The 15,667-nt window shown below is 38.5% G+C and overlaps 2 protein-coding genes across 10 annotated transcripts in view; one reads left to right on the forward strand and one right to left on the reverse strand.

Moving 5' to 3' along the window:
* The window catches only part of cep162 (centrosomal protein 162), a 32,478-nt gene extending 31,555 nt beyond the window's left edge, over positions 1–923 (forward strand). For all 9 annotated transcript variants that reach the window (XM_088084976.1, XM_088084979.1, XM_088084981.1 and 6 more), the window contains one exon: positions 103–923. In XM_088084976.1, the coding sequence (XP_087941102.1) occupies positions 103–315 (213 nt within the window). In that variant the 3' untranslated portion in view covers positions 316–923. The remainder of the gene's footprint in view (positions 1–102) is intronic.
* Positions 924–1,550: 627 nt separating this feature from the next.
* On the reverse strand, positions 1,551–9,278 carry mrap2a (melanocortin 2 receptor accessory protein 2a). Its single transcript, XM_088084894.1, has 3 exons — positions 9,044–9,278; positions 6,999–7,098; positions 1,551–3,207 (listed from the first exon to the last, which is right to left on the reverse strand). The coding sequence occupies exons 1-3, from the start codon at positions 9,252–9,254 to the stop codon at positions 2,862–2,864; spliced, it is 657 nt and encodes a 218-aa protein (XP_087941020.1). The 5' UTR covers positions 9,255–9,278; the 3' UTR covers positions 1,551–2,861.
* Positions 9,279–15,667: the final 6,389 nt, after the last annotated feature.

Consider the following 15,667-nt stretch of genomic DNA (forward strand, 5'->3'; position numbering starts at 1 on the left):
TCATGCATGTCACCCCAACTAGCCAACACATTTAAAGTCACTGGAGAATTTTTCTGAACTGGACACGCTGAGCTCAGTAACTGCCTGTCCCTCCCCTCGCAGGTGATTTGTGGATCGCAGCAGGCCCTGAAGGCTGATCAGCAGTCAGAGGCAGAAATGTGGAAACGTCTGGCTCAGGACAAGAGCAGAGAGTTGGAGGCTTTCCGTCTGGAGCTGGACTCCATCCTAGACATCCTGAGACATCTGCAAAGACAGGGAGTGGTCCTCCCTGCTCCTGACCCCTCAATCTCAGCTCCTCTCACCCAGAGGACTTAAAGCACTCACAGGGTTTGACTGATGACTGTAATTGAAGGTAATGCAGATAATTGTGTGTTTATGCCAAAGAAAGACAACAGCAGCAACAATCAGAGTGTCAGCATCAGAATGAGTTCATCAGTGTCTCACATATCAGAAGGCGGGTTTCCATTACAGATTTACACAGAACTTAAGCAGTATTTTTGAAATGTCGATAAAACACAATTGTGAGATGACTGTGTTTCCACTGAGTGATGTCATGTGACTTTTCCTCTGTGTATTTTCTAAATTAACTAATTGAATTGTGTTTCCATTAGACTTATTTATCTATCTATCTATCTATCTATCTGCAATTTCAGTTTGCCCAATTTAAGTCAATGGAAACCCACCTTGAGATTATGCTTCCTGTTCTACATCAGCAGCTGCTGCTGCAATATCAGTAATACACATACAAACAGAAATGACCATTCGCAGAGACATAAACATTTAAAGACAAAACACACAGAATGTCTTTCTACACACACTCTACCTGTTTCATATAGTGTCTATATATTTTGTAGCTAGTTTCTATTTTTTAATTTAAATTGTTCTAACTTATAGTAGTGAAAATAAAAACATATTCAGGTCAACACTGTTATAATTGCATTCTGTTATAAGCCCAGTCCAGATCTAATCTTTTTCATCCTAATCTTGGTGGTCAAGATATATTATTCCAATACTGTTCCAGAGCCTTTGCAGTGTTCTTTCAGATGCTAAGAAGTCAAAATGCTAAGTTGAGGTTTGCCATCTGCAAAATGATAGAAAAGTGACACCATTAAAATAGAATATTTGGGTAAACAGATAAATGAATTTTAGGGTGGAGAGTAGGCAAGAAATGTAATATGTAAATGAATGGACGAATGCAGGGACCAATTTGCGTGTTCTGCCATCTAGCAGCTCCGCCTTTATAATTTTAAAAATTGTAATAAGTCTAAAATATTTTTACATGTCTCCATGATGACAGCTGATCTTGTCTTATACTCAGAGGGTACGGAGCTCAGAGGGTACAGAGGTTTGCGGACATCTGTGGCCTCTGCTCTTCCTGTTTTTTTAGCCACTATGCTAACAGCTGCTTTTCAAATCTCCCGCAGTGGGTCGCACAGATTAATATGTCATCAAAATGCCCATGATCATGTCTTTCTGGCTTTATGTTTTACCTAAACTTTGTTTTAGGGCCTCCGTTCATGGCTCAGAGGCGAGACCACGCTGTCCGCCGTTGCCATGATCGAATGTTATATACAGAACGGTGAGCAGTATAACAGCATGATATTCCCACCTTGAACAGGTAGTGTTAATGCGGCTATTGACAAGCTGTTAGCAAGGTATCACCTCGCGCTCTCAGTCAGATCCATCCATGGATCTATAAAGAGTACTGGATACAGTTTGCAGGCAGGGCCCCATTCTTCCCTGTCAAGTTGCTCAGTGGTGCATGAAACTAAAAAAATCCCCTTCCTCTGTGTGGCCCGTACAGCAGGCGCACAAGAGACTTCAGATGGCCGAATCAGCTACTTCCGCTATCTTGAATGAGGATACAGTAATTCAGCTGTACAGAAATTATAAACTTTCCAAATGTTATTGGACTGAATATTTGGGTAAACAGATAAATGAATTTTAGGGTGGAGAGTAGGCAAGAAATGTAATATGTAAATGAATGGACGAATGCAGGGACCAATTTGCGTGTTCTGCCATCTAGCAGCTCCGCCTTTATAATTTTAAAAATTGTAATAAGTCTAAAATATTTTTAAACATGTCTCTATGATAATAATGAATATAGTCCACTGGGCATTTTTCATCAGCTTGTCTTAACAAATAGTCTACATGTAGTCATGTCTTTTTTTTTTTCTGTATGCGTGACTTAAGCAGCTAACTAAAGTTAAGTCCAATAGGTAGTCAACAACACACTGCACTGCAACCAGACCGGGCCTCTAATTGAGATGGGCCTTTATTTGTCACAATGTGTCGCCGCACCGGGCTAGTAAAAGGGACTGGGTCTTCAGTTGGGATTAGGCTTTCATTTGAAATTTTACGGTAGCTTTAGAGACCCGAAACTGTCATTTGTATCAGGCTGTGAACATATTTATTTCTGCGGTAAAGTTGGGCATTTTACCATGGGGGTCAGTGGGGATTGACTCACTCTTGGAGCCAGCCTCAAGTGGCCATTTGAGGAACTGCAGTTTTTGGCACCTTATTGGTTTTTCATCCTTGAAGGTTGCTGCTTGTTCTCAGCTATCATGATGGGAGGCTGCAGCTTTTCAGTCCAACAAAAGGCAGCAGCTGATTTCACACCAATAAAGATATACTGTCCACACATAAGATGTAAAGTAAGGTTCATCTTGTGAGCAAGGACACCCTGGTTAAGTTTGTGAGTCTAATTTGGGAGCAGTCAGTGAATATTTTGAATGTACAGAAGTGTAAAAACATCTCCAGTCAACATTTTGTGAAAATCAAACCGGCATCATCTTTCGATATTACCCGAGTTATCACATTTGATGATTATGTGAGTCTCAGCTCTGCAGGCCGAGGAGAAATTACTGAGGCTGCGGTGACGCCGCCCCCAGCAGCAGGTCGTCCTCCTTCACAGTCGAGCTTTGCTCAGAGTTCACACAGTTAGCAATATTAAAGTGGGCCAGCAGGATGGCTTCTTTCGCAGCCCTGTTATCTGTCACTATTAACTCCTGCAGGAGCGTAGCTTCCCCCACCTCCTCACTGCTGCTGGACTTCTTGCTCACCTCACCCTGTTTGGATACATAAGACCCCAAGAGAGAGCAGGACGAGTCCAGACCACCAGGGTAGGGAGAGGGGTCTCTGTTGTTGGGACTGGGGTCCTCGTAGCCAATTGTACGAGGCCACCTCTCACAGGGCTGTCCACTGCTGCTTGTATGAAAAGAAAAAGACAGAGAGAGAGGATGCAGCACATTTTCACTTGAGCATTCATTACCCTGCAGAGGAGTGAAAAAAAAGCAAAATCACTTGAGTGTCTACAATTATATTTTTAATGATAATGTAGTCAATGAAATGTGAGAACTGGTATTGCTCGTAGTTATGACCCCACAGAGAGTTATCAGCTATACCTGCAGCTCCCCTCAGCTTTATGGAGCTTTTTCATGAGTTTTTGTTCATTGTTAAGCTGTCACTGCTCTCATAGAGTTATTCTTGGCTTCAGCAGGCAGAGTGATAAACCATCAGACTGAGAGACAGACATAGATAATCCTGAAGCCACGCTCCAAGCCAACAAAACAAAAAACACAAAAGACAAGTAATAAACATCCCCATTGTAATAATGGTCTTTTGACTATATATAATATAGAAATAGCAAAAAAATCATAGGGAAAGCAATCAGTTGGGAGTAGAACAAGCAGCAACCTCCAGGGCTGAAAACTGAAGCTAATGTGTAAGTGCCAAAAACTGCAGTTCCTCAAATGGCCACTTGAGGCTGGTGATTGATTGAGTCAAATAAACGTGTTTATAGCCTTGTCTATATAACTAATTTCCTCGTTCTGTACGGGAAGTGAATTTGTACATAATTCAACTGTTTACATTTAACTGAAGCTTAAAGTTTTACATTATAAAGGAATTGGCTGCTTTAAAGACACTTTAAGACGCAGAGATGGTGCTATAGGTTCACAATAAAGTTTCCCCTTTATACCCCCCATGCATGTTTGCACTGAACCACACCACGGGCAGCATCATTCTGCTCCAGTGTGTGAAACACTGCATCATGGGATTCTGCAATCAAAAAAAGCATAACAATAATAATGTTAAACACACAAGCATCCGCCTCTAGCGTGATGTATAATATGTGCGTCAGCAGTGTTTTCTAAACAATAACGAAGGCATAACTTGTCAAACACAATCATTTACTGTCTCTGTTATATGACAGCTGATCTTGTCTTATACTCAGAGGGTACGGAGCTCAGAGGGTACAGAGGTTTGCGGACATCTGTGGCCTCTGCTCTTCCTGTTTTTTTAGCCACTATGCTAACAGCTGCTTTTCAAATCTCCCGCAGTGGGTCGCACAGATTAATATGTCATCAAAATGCCCATGATCATGTCTTTCTGGCTTTATGTTTTACCTAAACTTTGTTTTAGGGCTGTGACTACCTCCGTTCATGGCTTAGAGGCGAGACCACGCTGTCCGCCGTTGCCATGATCGAATGTTATATACAGAACGGTGAGCAGTATAACAGCATGATATTCCCACCTTGAACAGATAGTGTTAATGCGGCTATTGACAAGCTGTTAGCAAGGTATCACCTCGCGCTCTCAGTCAGATCCATCCATGGATCTATAAAGAGTACTGGATACAGTTTGCAGGCAGGGCCCCATTCTTCCCTGTCAAGTTGCTCAGTGGTGCATGAAACTAAAAAAATCCCCTTCCTCTGTGTGGCCCGTACAGCAGGCGCACAAGAGACTTCAGATGGCCGAATCAGCTACTTCCGCTATCTTGAATGAGGATACAGTAATTCAGCTGTACAGAAATTATAAACTTTCCAAATGTTATTGGACTGAATGGACAGAGGTCTCTTTGACCGGTCAGAGAGTCTTTTTTGGCCACAAGACTTTATGTCACAGATGTAACTGTTTGGACAAATTCAAAACTTTGCCTCAACGCCTGGCACACCTCCTTCACCCTCTTGCCCAAATATGATCATTTCTGGCTTCAAAAATCCAAGATGGTAACGGCCAAAATGCCGATTTCAAGGATTAAATATGGAAGTCCAAACGCCAATAGTTGGGATCACAATAGCTAGATCCATTATTTTATACAGTCTATGGATTGGTCCCATAAAGAAACTTGATTGAACTTGATTTACACCACTTATCCTCCTCAAAATGAAAAAGATTGTATTAGAGAGTGTGTTGCTCTTCTCTTCTTTCATTGACAGGCAATTTAGAATTGATCTGAACTGATATTTAAATTCAAACTGTATCTTGTATAATAGTGGACATCCCTTGACTTTTTATAAAGGACTCTGAACAGTAAGTGATGCCTGCAAACAAAGCCTGTCTCAGCCCCACATGCAGTCACTGTTGGCTCAGTAAACAGTATCCTTCCTCCTCTAGTGGCTTTATTTTTTCATCACCATCCAGCAGACAGTACATATTGACTCTCATTCCTGGAGCTCCTAATAAGCCTCAGTTGCCCATACACGCTGATATTTCAGACATTTATAGAACCAAACAGCAGCAGACATCACAATAAAGGCGAAGATGGGTTTGGTCCAATCGAGGGCGTTAGATGTAGATGGTTTGGAGGAAGGGAAGGAGCTAATGGGGCCCTACTTTACATCCTGACCCACTTTTGTTTGATGTTACAGATTATTGTATCGCAGCTGAAATGGTCAAATTGCAAGATTTGTTCCGCCATTGTTGTATGAAGTAAATCCAAGTGTACAAAAAGAACTACAGTAATTCCACTAATGCAATGCAAAACTATACATATTTTCTTTACACAGTTGTAGGAGAGCGACAGCTATAGAAATACCGCAGTGCTACTTAGAGATCAGACAATGGAGGATTTTATCGTGTATAATGATGAAAACACCTTGTGAATATCATCCTTAGCAGCACCTTAAGAGACTGATGAGTGACCAATAATAAAAGAGACTGCCAAAACAGGCAACATATGCACCAATCTCAAAATATATTAAGTTTTTCAGTACAAAGGACGTACACTAAAAAAGACGTGTGCAATAAAACTATCAATTGTGATGTCGCCCACTGGTTTGTGGACTTCCATTTTGAAGCCTCGAGTTTGACATTGCGGCTATCACCATTTATTTATTTATTTATTTTTAACCAGAAGTGACCATATTTGGGTGAGAGGGTGGCGCTGTGGAGGAGAGAGGGGTGGTGCTTATTCACAGACTGTAGCCAGTCCTTGGAGACAGCTTGTAAACGGGTCAGTTATTGAAAAAACATAAATTCATCCCCGAACAGTTGTCAAAAATTAGCTATAGAGACCAAAACTTTTCTTTTTTTTATTTTAACCAGGCTTTTAACATGCTCTTTCTGCTGTTACATTTAGCATTTTTAAGTTGGCGGTTTATGAGAATTGACTCTCTTTTGGAGCCAACCTCAAGTGGTCATTAAAGGAACTGCAGTTTTTGGCACTCAAGCATCAGCTTCATTTTCTTTTGCCTTGGAAATTGCAGCTTGGTATTTAACAGTTATGACAATTGTATGTAAACGTGTGCAAAATTAAGTGTAAATACTCCGAGTTTTTGTAGGGGTTGAGTTTGAGCAAGAACAAGTCATGCATTATGAAAGATGTGGTCAGTTTGAGTTAGAGGAATATAAAGGGATCCACAGTTTAGTTTATCTTTTGTGCTGACTGTGAAAAGTCTTTAAAAAAAGAACTTGTAGAGAGAAATCTCAGTTAGCAAATGTTAACTGTAAACATACCATTCATGTCCTTTGAGCGTGACAGTATTAGTACATCCACTGCACACCGAACGTTTGTTCCTGCCCTCAATCCTTGACAGCTCATAAAATCTGAAAAATAGAATCAATAACTTACAATGATGCTGTTCTGGATTTATATTCTTTGAATCATTATTTGAAAGTTTCTGTCGTTTTATGTGAATGACCATTTTTACTCCACTGTACTTAGGTGTTTTGGTAACACTTCTAATCTAACAGCAGTGCTAGTTGCAGTGACTCACTGAGGATGAGGAGCTCCGGTCTTGCTCAGAAGCGTGAGCAGGAAAAACATGAAGATGACAAAGACAGCCAGGCCGACCCAGAAGCCGATCACTATAGAGTCTACAAAATTAAAAGAAACAAAAAAAGATAGAGGATATGACACATGGTGACATGGGTAATAAATCCGCTCAGACAACACAACCTCATTATGAAACTCATAACCCTGGTAATCGTGATACAGGGTTTGAGAGGGAGGGTGTACAAATATGAAATGAAATTGTGTAATAACCTCAAGCTTTATTACATTAAGAGGTAATCAAACAGCTCAGATCCCGCACAAAAGGCATGTTTTCACTGGATAGTGACGCCATAGGAAGTGAAATACCACATAACGGGAGAGAACATGTAATAAAATAAGTAGGGTTCATCCTCTGGGGAGCATAAATGTGCTTGGTACATTTCATGGGGATCTGCACAGTAGGCCTATCCTTCAATTTAACAAGTGTCACTGAGGCTCGGTTGGTACTTTATTTTTAATACCTTCCTGAATTTTCACTGATTTATATGGTAAATAATGCTATTAGTGTGCGGTATAGTGCTTTTTAGGGCATTGTAAACCACACCAAAATAAAACTCACCAAACCCATCTTAGTTAGTCTTGTTAGTTTTCTAGTTGGTTCCAAAAATCAGAGTCTCATTTGATCAAAATAGTTAATGTGAAAATATGGCGAGAAAAAGGTTATTTTCCCCCTTTTTTTACTGCCATTGCGTCTGTTTACAGGTTTGTAGCATTATCCCCACCACCCATGTCTGTCGGAGTGCCAACTTGAAACACTTGAAACTGGCTCCAAAACAGAGTCAATCCCTATAGACCCCCATGTTAAAATGCCCAACTTTACAGAAGAAATAAACATGTTTACAGTCTGGTCTCAATAGCTAATTTCAACATTAATGACAACAACTGTATGGAGATGACTTTTTCGCAACTCACCAGTTTTTATTTTATTGAAGCTTAAAATTACACATATTTAATGACAATGAATGTGCAAAGCTAATTCCACAGCACAGTGTGGGTTCTGAAGTTTTGCTCTGGACAAAAATGTTGGATGAAAGGATGGACTGCCACAAAAGTAAGACAAAGCACTGCTGACATGTTAAGTAGTGGATAGGGTCATGACTAAACATGTCACTCAGAACATTTTTCAGAGGCCATATTACATGTGAAACTGTGTTAAATTTCAGGTGTATTTCAGGCCTATGAAAAACTTGTATTCTGGAACATGTCTTTCATATTTTATCATCTGACATGTGCTTTCAAGGGGACGCATTGTGTGCTGGATCCCTCACTGACTTTAGTGGTTGAACCTTAACAGTATAATAATAGAAGAGTCGTACTAAGTTCATCCTGGACCCCAGGCTCCGTACACAAATGGACTGTTTATGAAACAAGTGGAATGAGAAGTCCTTATCGAGATCTTATAAAAAAAAAAAAAAATGTTTCCAATTCCATGACAACTAGCAAACTTCAGATGCTGATGAAGATCTCGTGATGAGACCAATTTCCAAAACATCTACTCACTTTTACCGTTTAAAAGCGATATATGGATATTTAGTTGAGTATTTCAAAGATTTTAGGACATTTCTAGGATTTAAGGACAGTTCTAGGACTTTGCAATGTTTCTAGGATTTTAGGACATTTCTAGGACTGTATAATATTTCTTGGATTTTAGACTGATGGATTTTAGGACTTAAGGATGTTTCTCAGATTTTCGGACATTTCTAGGATATTAGGACATTACTAGGATTGTATGACTTAGGTTTGATAGTTAAAATCAGGAAATACACTTTAAATTGTAGGCTGAAACATAAAGTATTAACTAATATAACATCAACACTGCACAGGACGTGTTCCACAAAGGGTACGATGCTCCCTTTGCTCAAGACCTCTTCATTTCTTCGCTGCTAAAATTCCACAGGTGATGTTGCTACACAGAGAGATGACACAGGTCACTTTGACTAACTTTACTGTAGTTTTACAGTAAGGTACAAACAAACAGGTACTTACAGCGGTGTGCCTGTAGTCCTTCAAACAATAGCGGCTCCTCATCGTCATAGTATTCATATCTCCATTCGTAGTCTGGGCCTGGAGGCACACTGGTGCTGTTTGGACCATCAGTGCCAGACATCTCAAAAAGAGAAAAAAAAAGCTGGGAAGCAGACTGGGCTGCCGACTGTTTCGTTCGAGGCTGTGGGAATCCTTGAAACATCTGACTCATATCTCACATCATCTCAGTGCGTAATGGCACACATTTGCTTGGAGCCTCGAAACAACACACACACACCGTCAGCTCCAATTGCTGCTCACTCTCTCCCTCTGTGGACCTCTTCCCTCCCTCCCTTTATGCAAAACTCACAGCTTTTAGAGAAGAGAGGGAAATGGCTGGTGTTTAGCTGGTGGTAGTCTTAGATTTCCCTCATGATTGGCTATACGGTGGTCACACATTATGATTGCTTATAGCCATGATTACTTGGAAAGTTTACAGAAATGCAAAAAGAAGAAGGAGAAGGAGAAGAAGACGATGTTTTCGGTTAGTTCTCCTCATTACGATTAAATTCAAGTTCATGTGTAAAATCACTGTTGAGCCCCTTTAATAAAAAAACAGTTTATTTTTCCCACCACAGTTATCATCTCATGACCAGCTGCAGTTTGGGAACCGCTGAAGGACGCCTCCGTGATACCGGACAAGAGCTCATGACAGTTGTCTTTTTCATCCTTTCACCTTCTCGTGTATCCATATTCTCAGGTATTTGTATCTGACCTTTTACTATGCCTCTTGGTGTGTTAGCTCACCTGCAACAAGATGTTTACATGACACATAATGTCACTGATTCACAACCCTGCAGTCCCACAGCTGTGTGTGACATCAGCATAGTCATTGCACTTTTAAACATGGTGGCAACACACACAATTTAAAGGGATAGTTTGGATTTTATTTGAAGTGGGGTTGTTTAAAGTACTTACACATAGTCAATGTGTGACATACAGAAAATGTCAGCTGGCACGCCCCAAGTTTGGGGTAGCAGACTGAAGTCCAACATGGAAGCAAACTTTACTGCTGTGGATGGACGTCAGCAACAAAATGTATTTTAGCCAACTAAAAAATGTCCTACCTAAGAAAAAAAAGAATCAGTATCAGTTTATGTGTACAATATACTGAGAGTATTTTCACTGCTTTACCTTAATGCCAGACCATGAATTCCAACAGGAGAATGAAGCTGTTATCCCAGCAAGCAATTTTTGGTTCTAAAAACGTTTTGAGAATGGTACAATGCAAACAATGCAGTGTTTTAGTTATGTTTGCAGCGGTAAGTTTTCTTTTAGTTCCCTGAATGTTTTTCTTAAACGTAGGGTAGCATTGTCTATAATCTCCTGAGACCCATTTGAAAAATGTTTTTATAATTTTTTTATTGTTATTTACATTATTTAAATAATTGAGGTAATTGATTTTCTTTTTCTAAAAAATGCTATTCATTAATGTTTTATAATTTGTCCCTTTTTGTGGACATAAGGTCAGTCTTGTGTAGAAATAAATGCACATTTAATTAGAGTAACCTACAGCATAATTACATTATAAAATTACATTCACCTTTAAAAAATGTAACATTTAAGTTATTGTGCTTGCTTTGTGTGTGTGCAAATTAAAAATAATCTCTGTTTACCTTTATGTGTCAAATAGCTAAAATTTAAGAATCTGAGTTCAGCAAGCCACCTTAAATCCAAAATAGGTGCCGGATGGTAATAATGTCTTCCTAAGGCACCTCTTCAGCTGATATGCTTTTATAAAAGAACATTCTGTGATCTGTCACCACTCATCATCACCAAAACATCCTCAGGATGTTGTCTGAGCTTTCCTCAGACTGTCTGAAGGAAAGCTAAAGCAGTGACAATACTCCCAGTATAGCATACACTCAAACTGATATTGATCAGCTTTCGTGTCGGACTCGGAGTCTGCTTCACCAAACTGAGGGCATGCCAACTCTGAGCTACTATAGGTAATACACTAATAATGAATAAGTACACCTTACAACCCAAAAAACCTGAAGCATCAATTTAAGAGTACTTACATAAATCCACACCCTCCTGCACTCCACTGAACAATAGGACTGATTCTGAGCTCAGCCCTGTAGCCATGCAGCGCACAATGAGATGAGTTATGATGGTCACAGCAGCCTGTAGCACAGTGCTGACAGTCACACACTACGAGCACAACTCAGTCATTTTAACAGTCATGCTCACACTTACAACAACTTAGTGTGTAGAAGCAGAATTTACATGACCAAAAATAGAAATATGGGCCTTAGGGACTGTTTGGCCCAATGTATGTGCTTTTCATTATTCATTTTTTGATCATTTTGGCTGTGTTCATGCATGTGGCATATATTTTGAATGTGTATTTTTGTTTAATCTTGGAATTTCCAGCTCAGTTCCCACAATTAGTCTGAAATACACTGTTTACAAAATTGTTACATCGATATTGTGAAGTGCAAAAAAAAGTGTCATTGAAAACCATTCAAAGTATAAAAACATGTTTTTTACCTTGGAATTTGTAATTTCATTTTTTTCACCTGAATTTGTTTTTCACCTGATGTCTTTTTTTTCCTTTTTTGTTTTTACCATATTTAGAGAAATATGGAGAAAATACATGCTATTTCCAGTGGGTGCACAGCACTGACATAGTCCAGGTTGTGATAATTAAAAAATAACAAAACTGTGCTATAAATATAAAAATCTACATAGCATTTAGTATATTGAAAATAATTCTTCTTTTTTTAAAAAATTAAAAACATAGTAAAAAAATTATATTTATTATAAGGACTAATGTTTTAAAAAAATAAAGTAGAAAATAATATTAATGAATATTATTGGTTTAAGCTTGATTTTGAAAAGTGCATTTTGCATGCAGTCGTATGCGTGTGAGTATTTCACACTCCACAAAAAATAATAATGTATAAAAATCAGTGTTGCTGATTTTCATTGACATATCTCAGGGTGTGACAATAAAAATACAATATTCTACTTAGCATATAGTATAAAATATTTGATATTTATGATTGAGAGTGATGTTGGTTGTTCGCTGCTAAAATTAATTAATTAAAAAGTTCAAAGAAAGTGTCAGTATTGGAGGAACTTTTACTTCGTAAAACCTCAGGCAGCTATTTTTGAATATTCATTTTTATTTAAATTTTAACCTCACTTTCTAAAAAAATGAATGCAGGGAACTTGCTGTGTATGATGTTGACATTATTCATTCAATTATGTATACAGTGTATATATTCAACTCCACTTGATAAATACAGAACTGCGTCACTGGCTGGCGCTCCTCCTACAGCCGTCAGCCACGTCATCTGCATTTGCCAGATACAAGATTTCAGTAGATATTTAAAATTTTCGCAAGGTTTCCTGAGGGTTTCTTGGAGAAGAAAGTGTCGACTGGTTCCAATTAAAGGGGAAATTATTATTCGAGTGAGTTGTGTGGATTTGATTTTAAAAGCAGTTTTTATAAAAAGTCAGTAAATATTATTATGTGAACCCTTTGAAACCTGAGCAAATCAGCTTCCTTTAAAAAAACACGGGGGAAAGGCAACAACAATAGAAGAATAACAAAAAAAAAAATCATAAAAATAACAAGAAAATGGCATGCAATTTTGTGGGGACAAAACACCTTAAATGAAAAAGACTGAGGGGAAAAAAGCAAGACTTGAAAAATGTGCTTAGAAATTACAATGATTCTGTAACATACTTTTTCAATATGGAATTATGACAATTAGGAGTACAGTTTTTCCCTAGCTTTTGTATATTTGCTCTGGACATTTTTCCCTCACTTTATAGAAATAATTTTCCAAATCTACTCATTTCTAGCAATTTTTTAAATAATTCCTACCTATGTTTTTAAAAGAAATCACACCACTCAGGTGGTGCCACTCTTTACTCAGGTTTCAAAGGTTTTCCAGAGTTTTTAAATTACACTTATATTTTCAGATTGTGGGCTTTTTTAGGGATCCAATATGCCTCTCCACTCCAACAAATGTAAATATACAGTATCCATATATATACACACACGTACATACATACATATTAAAGCCAATATCTGCAGATGATGTGCTGATATTGTACATCACTCGCTGTTTTGCTTTAATAACATATCTTCATTTATTCTTGTGGGAAGACAGCATCTAAAAATACACATTGAAGTTTATTTTAATTCAGATTTCCATTCTGGGAATGTATGCGAAAAGTGCATATTTAACTCATTCTGAACCAAATCATGTTCCAAAGACAAAAAAAAAATACAGTGTGTATGTCGTAATGGTGGATTTCAACTCTAAATGTACTCATAAATCACAAACAGTTTATTTTTGACAAGGATACTTTAGCCTATTATGTGTTTTTTTTCTTCTATCCATTCCAGTGGATGGAGAATCTGAACAGTAACCACCTATCAGTAAAATAAATGTAATGATAATAAACAGTCTTAAAAGACTTTTTTTTGAACAAAAGACAGCTTTTTTTTATTTCACTAATTGTTAACTCATATCAAGGTTTGCCTTCCTCTCACTGCTGTCTGGCTTCATTCAGCTGACACTGATATGAAAGAGAATATAACATCAGCTGAACTTTTGACAGAAGAAATGATGTGAAGGAGGATTTGAGCTGATGTGCAGATGAATGATTTGTGTTTCTTCTCCCAATGAAAGTGTGTGTGAGCTGAGCAGTATGAATTCGTGTGAGGATGGAGAGGAGGGAGGTCCTCCGGGTGGGGAACATGACAGCCAGACCAAAGCACAGAGGTGAGAGACGATCTCTAACTGTCCATGACTCTTCTCTAAGTCACAGCTCAGCACTCAAACTTCTTTGTGTGTGTGTGTGTGTGTGTGTGTGTGTGTGTGTGTGTGTGTGTGTGTGTGTGTGTGTGTGTGTGTGTGTGTGTGTGTGTGTGTGCGTGTGCGTGTGTGTGTGTGTGTGTGTGTGTGTTTGTGTTTTGAAGCCCAGAGCAGCAGCACACAGCAGACTCTCATGGACCTGAACCTGGACCTGGACCTGGACCTAGCTGTGTATCCCTGAAGAGTGACTGGTCAAATGGTCGTCTCATTAATTTTAAAAGACAACAACCTTCTGCTGGGAAGAGGTGAGCTGCTGATAATATTATAATATTACTGAATCATGTTTTAATTGTTGTTGACTCAGAGAAGTTTATTTTGAGCACGGTTCTCCTGCGTGTACATTTATATTCTCCCATTTAAGAAATCTGCCCAGCAAAACCAGCCTTCAGCTCTACTGTTGAATGTGGTCTCTACACAATTTTTTGATTTAGGATGGAAGAGTAATTTCGACTGAGGCTAACAGATGTTAGCATGAGTCACATCAGATAGACTTTTATTGTCAATAACTGATTCCACGCTAGCTCAAGATGTCATCAAAGTCCATCATTTGTTATTGTTTGGACTGAGAAACGGCAGGAAATAATAGTGTTTAAAAAGAACTGACCACAGTTGAGATTTAGTCTATTTCTTTTGTTTACATTTTGAGCTAAAATACTTACAAAAAAATTTTGAATTGTCTGTTCAAAGGGTTTGACATGCTGCTGAGGTTTTTTGTTGTTTTGTTTTGTTTTGTTTGGTTTTTTTTGGCACAAATGTTGACTTTGACTCACTGATGAACTGATTAGATTTTGGAGGTCAAAGGTCAAGGTCACTCTGCTCTTGTCTGCCTTTTTTTTGTAAATGTGATATTTCAAGAATGCATTTAGTGAATTTTACTCAAATTTGGCACAAACGTCCACTTACGTACACTTACGTACTCATGGATGAAGTGATTAGAGTTTGGAGGTGAAAGGTCAAGGTCACTGTGACCCTCCATCTGTCTCAATCTGGTGAACATGATATCTCAAAACGCCCTGGAGGGAATTTCTTCAAAACTGCCACAAATGTCCACTTGGACTCAAGAATGAACTGATTCGATTTTGGAGGTCAAAAATTCATATGCTAATGATGCCAACTTTTCAGTCAGTAATTCCAGTTGGTTGGAAAGTCTAGTTCTAGTTGTTGTCTAACTTACAGTATTTTTGATATGGTTGTTTTAATCTACCTTAGATTTGTGAAATGTTCTGCCGTATGTTTTTCATGTTTTGTCAATAAAGACCAACTGAGTCAGCCTTAAACTCGAAAGAAATCATTATTTGACATGTATTGTGATAAGTATCAATATCAACTGATATGAAATGTTTTCATATTGTGATAATATTTCTGGCCATATCACCCAGATCTACTGTGAAGGGTCTTGTCCTTGGTTGCTTAGTTTGGCCTGACAGCCAGCTCGAGGGAGTTGTTCCAAAATTATTCAATTTAAGGATCAAGGAGGCCACTGTGCTCTTGGGAACCTTTCATTGAGCAGAATATATTCTATATTTATCTGCTTTTAATATGTCTCTTTTAGGAAGAAGCTGAAAGAACCTGAACCCAGCTGTGTGTCCATGAAGAGTGACTGGTCGAATGGTCATCTCATAGATTTTAAAAGACAACAGCTCTCTGCTACAAAGAGGTGAGCCACTGATAATATTATAATATTCCTAGATTATATTATCAGCTGTTAATGATCCAGATATATTTTAACCCTACTGGGTCCATGGAC

The sequence above is a fragment of the Plectropomus leopardus genome, chromosome 11 (genome assembly GCF_026936395.1).
Source record: "Plectropomus leopardus strain MGB_pleo_1.0 chromosome 11, ASM2693639v1, whole genome shotgun sequence".
Classification (NCBI taxonomy): domain Eukaryota; kingdom Metazoa; phylum Chordata; class Actinopteri; order Perciformes; family Serranidae; genus Plectropomus; species Plectropomus leopardus.

Coding starts and splice junctions, on each gene's coding strand:
- mrap2a (XM_088084894.1), bottom strand. CDS start 9,254: ATGAGTCAGATGTTTCAAGGATTCCCACAGCCTCGAACGAAACAGTCG. Junction 7,099..9,043: donor AGGACTACAGGCACACCGCT/GTAAGTACCTGT, acceptor TTAATTTTGTAG/ACTCTATAGTGATCGGCTTC. Junction 3,208..6,998: donor ACCGGAGCTCCTCATCCTCA/GTGAGTCACTGC, acceptor TTTTCATACAAG/CAGCAGTGGACAGCCCTGTG.